Genomic DNA, 14,386 nt, shown 5'->3' with positions numbered 1-14,386 from the left:
AATCATCTTGAGTGATGAGGCCCATTTCCACCTCGGTGGCTTCGTCAACAAGCAAAATTGTCGCATCTGAGGCTCGGAAAACCCAAGAGTTATTGCTGAAAACAGTTACGGTGAATGGATTGTGCTATCGAGAGATGATTAATGATTTCTTAAAACCGGAATTGATCTGGACAACGTTTACTTTCAACAAGACGGCGCTACGTGCCACACAAGCAACGAAACCATTGATACGATTGAATATCAAAATAACACCGCTTATTGGAAAACCCTGTACAAAGCATGCCTCAGTTAGCATTTTGGCCGAGAGCCTGCGTTTTAATAGCACGTGTACTAAATTATTTTCTTTGAGCACGCTTATTTATTTATAAGTATACAATTTGGTAGGCGGATATGGGTAACAAAGTAAACAGTTTATTGGATAACCAACACCCCTGTCATAGGTCAATCTAAGTAGCCAAGTTCGCTACATTTAGTGACTTGGGTTCCCGGGTTAAGTTTTTCCAGGTTTTGGCGGCGGATGCGTTTACCCACCTACTGCGTGGTGGGTTAGATTGGGAGAGACTGATTGAGGAAGACCTTTAGACCTCTCCAGCCGGACTTTCTCTTAACTGATCACTTTGCACGGCAGTGGGAGGGATCGATTAATACGTCGTCAGAATAGATTCCTACCCACCCTTCATAATTTTTTCTTCCCAGAACTTTCTCTCCTTCATTTCCCTTAAAATACCCTACACACAGCATCCCCAAAGATGACTTAGGCCCTGAAACTTTTTTCCTCAGGGCTTATGCATGCTTTACACAAACAAATGTGTAACATTGAAGAGCATGCTAGTTTTAAGCATGCTCGTAAGCATGCTTATTTATGATAATAATTATGATCGATGATTAGAAACACATTTTTAACGGTATCCATAGTTGCTTATGAAAATACTTTATATTAATAAAGAGGACTCACCTCAGATTTCAGCTGCTCCTGTAGCTGTTTCCTTTGTAGGGTAGGGGAGTCAAAGCTCACTGGTTTAAATTCCTTCCTCTCCTGAGCAGGTGATGGGGGCTGGCTCCTAGGTGTCCACACAGGAAGAGGTGGGGGCGGTGGAGGGGGAGGATTATCACCAGAAGACGGGGAAGAAGTTGATGTTGTATTGTTTGGCACAGGAGCCTTACTGTTAGAAGTGTTGATTGAACTGCTGACCCCAGAAGTATTAACACTATTAGGGATGAGTCCGTTACTAACGATACACGACGATGTTACTTTTGCTAGCGATTGCAACTCGTTGATCTCTGTTTTGCTGAGTGTGGATTGCGATGTTGATTCGTTTTGAGATGTTTGAGTTTGGAGTTGGGATTGGTGTGTGAATTGGGGTTGGGTTTGTTGGGGCGCCGCTCTGAGGGGTGCGCTACCCCCGTTCTGGGTCGCGGAAGTGGATGGCAGAGAACTCCCTGATGATGTAGGCTTAGTGGTGTTGAATGATGGTGTCGGGTGGTAGACCGAACCGCCAGGTGACCAAACGCCTAGAAAATTAAAAAAATACCACGTTAGTTCACATAAAAATATGGTGTTACCGGCTGTTGCCATAGGTTCACATAATATACATGTGGGAACTATTAACTCAGTCATAACATGAAGATCACTTAGGTGGGGGTGTTAAAAAGTCTTCATCACATGGTCATCAAATTGACGATTGCCAGATTAATACAATTTGATCAAAAGCGGAAACAGGCCGAGAAAGGGCGTTTTACGAAAACCGTTCAAATGCAATAAATTAAATATGGCGCTATTTGTCGATTTGAAGGTTATTAATTGAGATGGAATTGGAAACAGCCCAAACAACAGAACTGTAAAATAAACGGTCAATAGTAATAGCTCGTTAAAATATGGAACAATAGGCACATGAATTTTAAACTAATTGTGTTACATATATTGTAGAGGAATTATTTTTTAAATCATTAAACATGCTGAAAACTGTAAGGGCCTCACTAAAATATATGTGTTTTATAATTTTACATAACAAACAAACAAACATTAATATTATGGTAAATGGTTGTTTATCAGTCCTGTAAAATTTTAAAAACGTTTATTAGTAAGTGGGTGGGGGTATATAATTATAATATGGTGAAAATATGAAATAGTATTACTCGTAGTTTACTTAACGCCACTCACTCACCAACCCTTGACTCGTGCAGAAACGGGCGGTCCGTTTGATAGATTCCCCAATCTTAACAAACGGACTGCAAACTTTAGAGCACAGGCGTCAGGTAGGTATGCTGTCCTTGTTCTATCGGTATTACAATGGAAGATGCTCTGAGGAACTAGCGTCAATGATCCCTTCGGCACCGGTGCGTAGTCGGGATACACGCCAAACGCGCGCCCAACATTTGTACACGGTTGAAATTTGTCACATGAGAACGGGTCGCTTCTACGATTCGTTCTTAGGTTCAACAGCTCGGCTGTGGAACGAACTGCCGGCCTGTGTTTCCTCCCTCCTACAACTTGGGACTCTTCAAGACCCATGTTCACTCCTTCCTCGCCACAAAAAGACCCTCCACACAGCATCCCCAAAGATGACATAGGCCCTGAGGGAAATTATTTTCTTCGGGGCCAAACGCCAATGAAATAAACAGGAAGCTTAGACCGACTTAGGTTGAGTAAATCATCATAACTGAAGGGCCCACTAAGAAACATTGAAATAAGATAATAATGGCTATTTTACATTGTATACCTACCTATTTAAATTTTTTAAAGATGTAAGTATGTAGATGATTCACTTTTAGAAAGAAAATAATTTTCTATAACACACAAAGCAGGTAATATAATTGATTTTGAAAAACTGAATAAGCTATTTTGTGGACACCCACACAGAGAATACGGATGAAAAAAAATTATTAAAACTGTTTTGGGTCATTGATGTAGTATATTTAGATGAGACATGAAGAGAAAAAATCAGTTCCGTTTTTTTACCTCCAACTCTCCCAACGCTCAAAATCTAAGACTACCGAATGCCGTCGAACAAGTTTCGACAAGATATTATTAGGACACAGTCTGTAGCGCCTATTGTAGCTTTATGTTTAGGGTACAAACTTTGTGAAACGCTTTATCTAATAACTATTAGATCTTTAAACATTCAGTTGACAAATAGACCAATTTTTTTTTTTTTTTAAATTTAACAAGTTCGACACGTTACTTCCAGATAAAGTTTTAGTCTGAGTAAAAATCTTTTTGTTTTTGTTTTTCTTTTCCTATCTTCCTTATTTAAAAAAAATAAAATGTTGTTTCAGTAATTAACTTAACTTATATTCTAAGTTATGTTTTGGCATTTACCTTAAAATTTAGAAGCATTGTTTTAACAAAATTTAATCAAGGGCTAATAACCACTTATGGTAAAATTAACCTAATTGATTTATAATATACTTACCTCAATTTATTTAATGTAATTTCCTCCGTTCCAAGTTCCCATAATTAAGTAAGTAGGTATGTAGGTAGGAACCTACCGCCCTTGATAATAATGGATTCGTGTTTTCTCTCCGGCTTGTATCGAGCCTTAAGAACTTTTCCGTACCCCTTTTAACATTTCTACAATATTATTTTAACCACTGGAAAATACGCCAGAAAAGGGTTATTGTCGCAACAGAGGGCTAACTTTGAAACCTTAATGACCCACCTCACTTACCCACTAACCTAAATCCCAGTTGTGGTTGTTATGAAGCGGTGTTAAGTCTTATTTAAAAGTAATTATTTAAAACACCTCTTCAGAACAAGTACCATTCATAGCATTAATTTTGATTAAAATTATAGAGAGCACGGTCTGGCAACAAATAGACCGCCGGGCAGTCTATTGTTTGTTTCCGTTTCCTTTCGCTGGGGACTCTGAAATTGTTACACGAGCGGGACGGCCGTGTAATGATCGCACAGTCAATTAGATTATAATTCATTTTTACCCTGGATGGGCGATCGTATTAAAAAGTGTACATCAGTATTCCTGATGCGGGTTATTCGGTTCTTTTTTACAAAAACCAAGTCGGTGCAGGCTCTATTAAATAAACGTCCGTATAATGGATGACCGTGTGTGTGTTCGTGAAGATCACAAATAATGTTCTACTGAAGTTTATATACGCGATCCCTTGCAAATCGTTATTCCGCGGACTCCGGGAAATGAAGCATTCACCTCAAGTGGCGCGATACAAGCCGTATTTTTCTTAATAAGATACGGATAATAAAATCACAAGCCCGGACGGCACCCGCTCAAGTAATCTGCCGATCAGCTCAATGGATGGATTCGCTCCATTAATGTTACATAAACGATAGACCCGATACGCTCCAGAACCGCTTATCAGCCACCTTGTCGGAGACGCTGGACCCGTCTCCTGGACCAAAGCCCTGATGGTGCCAGCTCGATCTGTCTGGGACAGACCACCGCCGGCCGTATGGAAGCTCCCCGCTCACTTTCCGTAATTAAGTGGTTAATCAGTTTTAGATAGAATTAAGAACCAATTTTTGATCCCTGGGGGTAAGTGCCGAGTCATAATATGTAACATGTTTACTTAAATATATTCTCCATGTTTTATAATGTGCAAAAACAAAACTACTGCTTTCATTTCACTACAATCAGTAGAACCTGTAATCCTTTGTGTGCCCATGCCTTGGCGACAGTTTCATGCTCTGCCCATCCCGAACATTACTCGAGGACCGAGTATTGGCGCGCAGAAAATCTGCAAAGTTCGGGATGGCATTTAATATAAAATATGGCCGGTAACAATTGGCGCCTCAACGTGTTTTGGCTCGTGGTGATTGCATGTTGTGCTGATTTTGGTGAAATGTTTCATGATTAATTGACATAATATTGTATCACATATGTCAAGTGATTTGAATATTGTTTCATAACCTCAAATACACTCAGTATTCTTGTAACGATAATTCATAATTTGCGTTATTCTATGGTAAAATCTTGCGTAAACTTTCATCTTTCATGAAATCTATGATTTATCTATGCTTTTGTAGCTGTCAAATTTTATGTCAACACTAATTGGTAAACAAGATGATTATATGGGAGGTTATGTCAAACTGTCTAATTCATAATTATTTACGATTATTTTACGATGTCATTCACTTGTTTGATCAAGGCATATTTGCGTTTTATAATATTATTAGATTTTTACGCTAATATACATAATATTAAAAACATTTATGTCGGCGTTCTACAATACAAATTGTAAGTCCACATTACAATCGATATGCGTTTTAATTACTCGTAAGTCAACAAACACTCAATATTATTTATATACATACCTACGTCATTTTTTTTCGCCCAAATTAAATGATATCTTTGATTGACAATTACATTAGGCCGACGTTTAATAACGTTTCACAATATAATAGGGTGGTCCATTTTTCGCAATTCTCATTAGGGTGGAGCATATTTTTTTTAACAATTTTTTTTTGTTTTTTTTCACAATTGTACAATAGAAGTTGAGCTAATATTACGTCTAATGATACTACAGCCGTCAATGAAGAGTTTCTTTTGTTTTATAAACAAAAAAAATTAAATATTTATTTTTCTCTTCTTTTACTTCTTTCTTTCTATCTGAACATCAAAGAACGTAATCATGTCTTCACCAATACCAATACCAAATATCAATGGGGCTTCGAAGGAGGTTCTCATTAAAGAACTTAAAGACAGGAATATTGATCCATCGTCGACTTCTCATGAGTTACGTTTACAGGCGCGCGCTTATAATAAAGAGATTAAAATACCTGCTATAAGTGAAGTGAATTCTGAATCATCGGATTCTGAATTAGACGACACAACCATTAAGAAAGCCCACATAATTAAACAAACGAAGATTATTTATAGGGACTCACACTCAAATAACGTAGACGGTTGGAAACTGAAATATGACGGAAAAAGTAGTGTAAGGGAATTCTTACTATTAATTGAGGAGAAATGTAGGACAAAAAATTTTAACCAGGATCATCTTGTACGCGTTTTTCCTGATCTTTTAGAAGGTTTAGCACTCCTGTGGTTCAGGTCTATTTACACTCAGGATTTGAAATGGGACGATCTTTCAAAACTTTTGATAAGACAATTTGAAGCAAACGACCTTCAAACAGATCTTAAGGTAAAACTATTTAACATGACACAACCTAAAGGTATGTCAGTGCTAGAATTCACTCTCAGAATGAAATCATTAAACAATATGCTTGAAGCTAAACTACCGGAATTAGAACTTTTGCGGTTGGCAAAAAAAGCTTTATTGCCTATGTATACAAATTTACTAGTCTCAAGAGATATATCGACATTCGAGCAATTGACTACTCATGCAGGCAACTTGGAATCTTATGCATCACTGTCGGATGATTTCGTATCTTTCAACGTTTCTCAACCAAAAGTAGACTTACCTGTCACTAATAAACCGGAGAAATTTGATAGTACTGCTAGACAAACACCTAATTTTAATAATAATAATATGCATAGACACCAAGGTTATAACCAAAATCAGTACAGAAAACCAAATAACAACAATTATTCCAACAACTATACTAAAGTTAGTCTTGGAAACAGAGATAATAATTATAAATACAATAAACCGTCTTCTTCTACTTCTAACACATATACAAAAACTGCACACGAAAATTCTAGAACGTTTTACAATAAACCATTCTGTTCATATTGTAAACTATCGGGACACGTTATAGAAGATTGCAGGAAGAAAAATTCAAGGTCTAACAATCCTAAAGTGGGAGCTATCAATGACAAAGCTCATAAAAAGTCAAAAAACTAGGTCGGAGTCTCTCTTGCTACAAGCCGTCCTTGGCGCAGAGGAAAAGCGAGTGGGAGAGTTGGCTCCGAATAGTTGATAAATTTCTTTCATCCCCATCAACCGGAACAGTGGGCCCGCTGCCACGGGAGATGGCTATTGAAAATGATAACCGTCCTTATACTTATGTACATATTATAAATAATTTCTACAGTGGAATGCTAGACAGCGGCGCTTCATTGTCATGTCTAGGAGGCAATAGTTATAAAATTTTTAAGGAATTAGGTATTAAGTTAGTTAAAGTTAAGTTTAGTGTTTATACAGCGGACGGTTCAAACCAACCAGTCTTAGGGACAATGTCATTGCCGGTCACGTATAAATCATCCACAAAGGAAATTCTTTTCTACGTCATCCCGACATTGTCGCCTTCAATTATTCTAGGAGTTAACTTTTGGAAGGAGTTCCACATCGCACCGGAACTGTTTTCGAAAGCTACTCTTCCTGTTTCGGAAGGAAATATTAGTGGGTTGCGGGCTATTCGGCCAGCCTCATCCCTAACTATTGAAGAGAACAGGGAACTCTCTAAAATAGTTAAAAAATTCGAGTCAATTTCTTTTGAAAAAAAGGGGTTAGGTCTAACACACTTAGTTAAACACAAAATAATTACAACAGGACCACCCATCAAACAGCGGTATTACCCTCTTTCACCCGCACGGCAGAAACAATTAGAAACAGAAGTTGATGAAATGCTAAAATTAGGGGTTATTCAACCTTCTCGTTCACCATGGTCCAGTCCAGTAATAATTGTAACAAAAAAAGACGGAACAGCTAGATTCTGCCTTGATTCTCGAAAAATTAATAACGTCACGGTACGTGATAGTTACCCTCTTCCCTATATTGCGCGTATCCTAGATAAACTGGGCGGTGCCAGATATGTTTCCTCGATTGACCTCTCCAAGGCATTTTGGCAAATAGCCTTGGACAAAAAATCATGTGAAAAGACAGCATTTGTTGTTCCTGGGCGGGGCCTCTTTGAGTTCACTCGCATGCCGTTTGGTTTGAAAAATGCTCCTAGCGAATTACAAAGACTAGCGGATGCATTGTTTGGACCTGATTTCGATGACAATGTTTTTTGCTATTTAGATGACCTTATATTAGTATCGGAAGACTTGAAATCACATTTAAACTTGTTAAATCGGGTGTACGAACGTCTACGAGACGCGGGTCTCACCATTAACTTAAAAAAGTCAGAATTTTGTAAAGCCGAGCTTAAATACTTGGGCTATATGGTGGATTCCCAGGGACTTCGCACTGATCCAAGTAAGATAGATAGTATTAAAGATTTTCCTATACCGAAAAATGCTAAACAAATTCGGGCATTTGTTGGCCTGTGCGGTTACTTTAGACGGTTTATCAAGGGATTTTCAAGCATTGCAGCTCCTTTAACAAGTATTACTGGTTCAAATAAGGGAATTAGTAATTTTAAATGGTCACCGGAAGCTGAATCCGCATTTATTGCACTAAAGCAAGCACTTACTTCTGCCCCAGTCTTAAGTTGTCCAGATTTTTCGAAACCCTTCGCTATACACTGTGACGCAAGCTCCGTAGGCATTGGGGGGGTATTAATTCAAACTATAGATGGACAGGAGCACCCTATTGCTTATTTTTCGAGATGCTTAAACGTTCACGAACGTAATTATGGAATAACTGAGCGCGAAGCATTGTGAAGAGTTTAGAAGAAAGTATCTTTCTTGTACATGGCGTACCGCGCACCATTGTTTGTGATAACGGCCGTCAGTTTGTATCCAAAGAATTTAAGGACTTATTAAATAATTATAATATACCTCCTCCGTTTTATAACTCTTATTATACCCCTCAAAATAATGTGGTAGAGAGATATAACCAAACTTTGGGCACCGCATTATCGATATTAGTTGAATCAGACCACCGTAATTGGTCAAAATTTTTACCACAAATACAATCAGCTATGAACAATTCCGTAAATTGCGCTACGGGTTTTACACCTTATTTTCTAATGCATGGTCGGGAGCAAATATTAGACGGTGATTTGCATCGTAACCCTATAGCTGATACGGAATCTAATTCACAAAATTGTACTAGTCAGAGAATCTACGCACAAAAATTAGAAGAACTGTCATCAGTTTATGAGCAAGTCTCAGATGCTTTACTAAAAGCTTATCAAAAAGGAGCAAACCATTATAACCTGCGGAGAAAACATGTTAGTTTTCAAGTCGGAGACAGGGTTTGGCGTAGAAATTTCGTCCAATCAAACGCTTTAAATTACTTTGCACAGAAACTAGCTCCACGCTTTGTGCAAAATATAGTCGTGAAGAAAAAATCAGACTTAATCTATACATTAGCAGACCTCAAAGGTAAGGAAACTGGTAACTTTCACGTGAAAGACATCGTCAAGTCAGAAAATATACCGGATTAATATGTTTCTGATAGTGCTTTGGTGGGTCTGGCCACCCTACCAAGTACTCTCAATTAATTAATATTTCAAATATTTTTCAATGCACGGGAGCACAAAGCGGCTTGATCACCCGAGTTGGAGCGACCCAGCATTATGACAGTCCTTAGTCCTGTCCTAGTTAATTTTCTTTTAGAAAATATAGAAATTTCGTAAAATGGTTAGTATAATCGGTAAATAATAGAAAGAAACATAATAAATTTAGTATAACACTCTAGTATCCTACTCGAGTTTGTTACACGACAATGATGTTGTTCAGATAAGCTTATAAGACAATAATTAAAAAAAAATAAAAATAAAAATAAAAATAAAAAAAAAAAACGACGTGAAATATGGCTTTGACTAAACAAGTGAAAGTTAGGTAGCATGGGTTATATAAACTGCCCAAAGCTTGGAATGCACGGTGATACTTTCCCACTATTCCCGTATATTCTAGGTTTCTTAATATATACTTATGTGCATATTGTATACGTTCGCCCGTTACTTAGAAAGTGAAGATGTACCGGTCCAGTACATCTTTGTTTTCTAAGCAGTTTTAAAAATTTTATTATTAAGAATTGAATTTTACCAAATATATTTTTGTTTACTTTATTATAATTATCTTGTCATGTTTGGAAATGGTATACTTATGTTAGTACTCTTGATATTTTGTTTAATAATTTCATAGTAATTAATGATACAATTATAAGAGCTGGTTCAGCATATGTCTTTTCCTTAAATTCCTTCTATAACTTTAGTTATATTTAGTAAAAGTAAGTTTTATCTATAAATTAGTACAATAATACAATTTTCTACCAATTGCACCATTTACAACAATGGATGTATACAATTTTCGACCAATGGCTCCATTTACAATAATGGATGTATACAATTTTCGACCAATGGCTCCATTTACAATAATGGATGTATACAATCTTCGACCAATGACTCCATTTACAACAATGGATGTATACTACTACTAATTGCACCACATCTATAAGATTGGTTGTTGACAGTTCCACTCGATTAAACCACCTTACACACCTGCGTGTGTGTAAAGGTTAAAAGTTTTTTCTACTATTACGAAATAATGCTTTCCAAGGATGATTATTTTGTCTTATTGTATAAATTCTCTTCGAAAGACTTACCCAATAACCAGGTCAGGTAGAGTAGATAGAATTTCTTCGAAGTGTGTTTTATCTCCAACGGAGAAGTAGACTCAGTGAAAAGTGAGGGTTGGTTTACCTCCCTAAAAAAAAAGTGTTGCCTGAGTGGCTTATCGCCCTATTAAAGGGCCAGTGAAGCTTTAACGCTTAAGTTGTTTAGATGTGCTGAGAAGAACAATAATATTTTTTTATATACCTACAGGTTTACCTACAATTTTGTTTAAGAATATTTTCCGTCACAGATGTAACGCTAACGGCAGTCTTCGACAATCGTCAATTTATCATCACCCGGTATTCCGATACTGTGGGTGCTTGCAGACTCCGTTCACGTAATATCTTCTAAAATTTGTAATTAAGTTACATTAATCTTAAGTTATCTTTAAGTTCTAGAATGGATGAATCGCAGGCTCAACCATCCGGCTGCACGCTCGATGGGTGCGATTGAAGCTGCGGCACACCCATTCATCATAAGTTTTGCTATCCAAATCGTAGATTTTGTCTTATTCCTTACTTATCTTACAAATTATGATGCTCATGTATAATTGTTGATTGTTTTTTTTAGAAACCCAGAGGATCTTTTCAAGCTTAGTTATTGCAGTTGTAGTTTTTTTTAGAGTTGTATTAATGTTTGGGGACAAACATTTGTGTGGCGCGGGGGGTAATGTTATGAAGCGGTGTTAAGTCTTATTTAAAAGTAATTATTTAAAACACCTCTTCAGAACAAGTACCATTCATAGCATTAATTTTGATTAAAATTATAGAGAGCACGGTCTGGCAACAAATAGACCGCCGGGCAGTCTATTGTTTGTTTCCGTTTCCTTTCGCTGGGGACTCTGAAATTGTTACACGAGCGGGACGGCCGTGTAATGATCGCACAGTCAATTAGATTATAATTCATTTTTACCCTGGATGGGCGATCGTATTAAAAAGTGTACATCAGTATTCCTGATGCGGGTTATTCGGTTCTTTTTTACAAAAACCAAGTCGGTGCAGGCTCTATTAAATAAACGTCCGTATAATGGATGACCGTGTGTGTGTTCGTGAAGATCACAAATAATGTTCTACTGAAGTTTATATACGCGATCCCTTGCAAATCGTTATTCCGCGGACTCCGGGAAATGAAGCATTCACCTCAAGTGGCGCGATACAAGCCGTATTTTTCTTAATAAGATACGGATAATAAAATCACAAGCCCGGACGGCACCCGCTCAAGTAATCTGCCGATCAGCTCAATGGATGGATTCGCTCCATTAATGTTACATAAACGATAGACCCGATACGCTCCAGAACCGCTTATCAGCCACCTTGTCGGAGACGCTGGACCCGTCTCCTGGACCAAAGCCCTGATGGTGCCAGCTCGATCTGTCTGGGACAGACCACCGCCGGCCGTATGGAAGCTCCCCGCTCACTTTCCGTAATTAAGTGGTTAATCAGTTTTAGATAGAATTAAGAACCAATTTTTGATCCCTGGGGGTAAGTGCCGAGTCATAATATGTAACATGTTTACTTAAATATATTCTCCATGTTTTATAATGTGCAAAAACAAAACTACTGCTTTCATTTCACTACAATCAGTAGAACCTGTAATCCTTTGTGTGCCCATGCCTTGGCGACAGTTTCATGCTCTGCCCATCCCGAACATTACTCGAGGACCGAGTATTGGCGCGCAGAAAATCTGCAAAGTTCGGGATGGCATTTAATATAAAATATGGCCGGTAACATGGTATTACCCTTTTATCATGTGTGTTTTAATGGGCACAATAATTAAGCCCTTGTTATGTCTTCAATATTTTATTACCATGATGGTAATGCTTGCATTGCCAATATTATCTTATACGATTTTAGTTTTGAAAGATCACCATTCAGAATCTTAATGATTTTAGCCGTTTTAAATGATTTTTTCTTGCTAGAGCAATCCCGATATGTTGCAAAACTCCTTGTAGGACCAAAGGAACTTACAATACATAGGTGGGAGTTAATAGGTACAATTTTACATTGGTATTTTGATATAAAAATTATAAATTTCACATACGAAACAGTACAAAAATATAAAAATAATCATAATTATATCGCATTTACATGTAGGCTGAATGTACGCAGCATCAAAATATTGCCTAATATTGACTAAATATTGCCTCTCCAAAGGTAGCATACAGACAGATGAATAGACTCAAACATATTTTTCTTCTAAGGAGGTAATCTTTACATCTAATTTTTAATATTACTTTAGAAAAATTTAAATACTGTCGTGTATGAGATAAAAAAGAATTAAATAAAAAAAACGGTTCCATGATAAATCAACACATCGACAATTCAACACACCTTTAAAAAGTGATGTAAAGTCATAAGAAGCGATGAAAAAAAATTAAACATAACCTACTTAACCCAGTTAATAAAGTTTAAATGACTTTATATAACTTTTTAAGATGTGATGAATTATCATTTTGATGATTTATCCAGTCACCGAAAAAACACATTCTGTAATACACAACTTTTTTATTGAATTAATAAATGCCAGCCAAACAGGTTTCGCTTATCTCAAGCTTTATCAGGGCTATTCGATTAATTAATTATAATTACATACAGACACTTAAAAAAAATTATGTAGGTATATATGTTCATAAGTTTGACTAATAAAAAAATCGTTTGAGTCTAATAACCCGCACACGCTTGTAGACAATGGAGAAATTATTTCCCTCAAGGTAGTAAATAAAAGTTTTCAAATTCAGCCAATAATCTGATAATACCTAAAGTCTTCCTTCTCCCATAATTATATTGCTTGGATATGAAATGATGGACGACTAAGCTAACAAAGGATTGAACCCGCAATACCTGGGTTCAGGAACCTGACACATATGTATAACTGACCGGTCATCTGTGGCGTGCACAGTGTTTGTAATCAGGGTAGACAACGAATTAATTGATATCAAAAATTAAAGAAACCAACACATTACGATAAGTATTTCGTTAGTAAAGTTGTATTAAATAATAAAAGTACCAACAGATGGAACTGATTGCTACATTCATAGTTTGTACCGAAAGGCACGACCGTTTTCGACACTAACACCAACGAATCGACTTTTACACATTTGTATTCTTTTGCATATCTTTCTTAGTTCCTGCCTTTGTTACCTTATGTATATATCTAGTGCGATAAGTGAGACGCGTGCCCCACTTCTATTCTCAGTTAATAATTTGCGCGTATTTTTGAAAATGTATATTTCATGCAATAAATTTATACAAGTAAAGTAATTTAGGCAGTGCTTATGCGTTTGTATTGACTGCACGCGCCTGCCGGTCATGCAATATCTCTCATCAATCAAAGCTTCGAGAAAACTGATTCCAAATTGCTAATAACGTCTTTCGCGTTGAGATTATTCCATCTGCCTCCGTCTTGCTTCAAATATAAAATATTCGCCGCACATTTTATGAATTTAAATTGGGTTTAAAATGAGACGTGCTCGTCGATCGATAGCCAATTATGCAGGGAATAATCTAAGCTCATTGAAAGCACAGCTTCTTCCATAAGCGATAATATAAGAGATACTTTAAACGCTTTGAGCGATATAAGCAATTCAGAAGCTGTATCGTGTTTAAGATGTGCTTCTGTTGTTGGAGGAAAATCTAATCCAGAGGTGCTCACCATTTGTAAAGACAAAGGCAATTTTCTGATATTATTTTGAAAATGCCAATAATATAAGAAAATATATACCTATACATACACTCAATACATCAACGGCAAAACAACATTGCACATATACAGCCATTAAATGTTTTAATAATATTCATAAGTTTAAGAAAATTATGAAAATTTCAATAATAAACTTAAAATACGAGTACACTTATCTCAGACTAATTTTGTCATACGGTAAATTATTGTATATAAATCAGTGTTAAAATTTATGTTTATATACACAGAGAAGTTTAAAAAAACACTAAGTTGTACACTTTGTGATTACTTTGCATTTTTCTTAATAGTAACCCTCTATCTTCAGTA

The 14,386-nt window shown here is 36.7% G+C and overlaps 1 protein-coding gene across 8 annotated transcripts in view; it reads right to left on the bottom strand.

The window, feature by feature from the left end:
• Window positions 1-14,386, bottom strand: part of CAP (Cbl-associated protein) — a 182,104-nt gene that overhangs the window by 82,193 nt on the left and 85,525 nt on the right. For all 8 annotated transcript variants that reach the window (XM_089632553.1, XM_089632557.1, XM_089632558.1 and 5 more), the window contains one exon: window positions 956-1,512. In XM_089632553.1, the coding sequence (XP_089488679.1) occupies window positions 956-1,512 (557 nt within the window). The remainder of the gene's footprint in view (window positions 1-955; window positions 1,513-14,386) is intronic.

This window comes from Hesperophylax consimilis, chromosome 6 (genome assembly GCF_061612785.1).
Source record: "Hesperophylax consimilis isolate HC1 chromosome 6, BYU_Hcon_1.0, whole genome shotgun sequence".
Lineage (NCBI taxonomy): Eukaryota > Metazoa > Arthropoda > Insecta > Trichoptera > Limnephilidae > Hesperophylax > Hesperophylax consimilis.
This window is presented reverse-complemented; position numbering and strand designations above follow the sequence as displayed.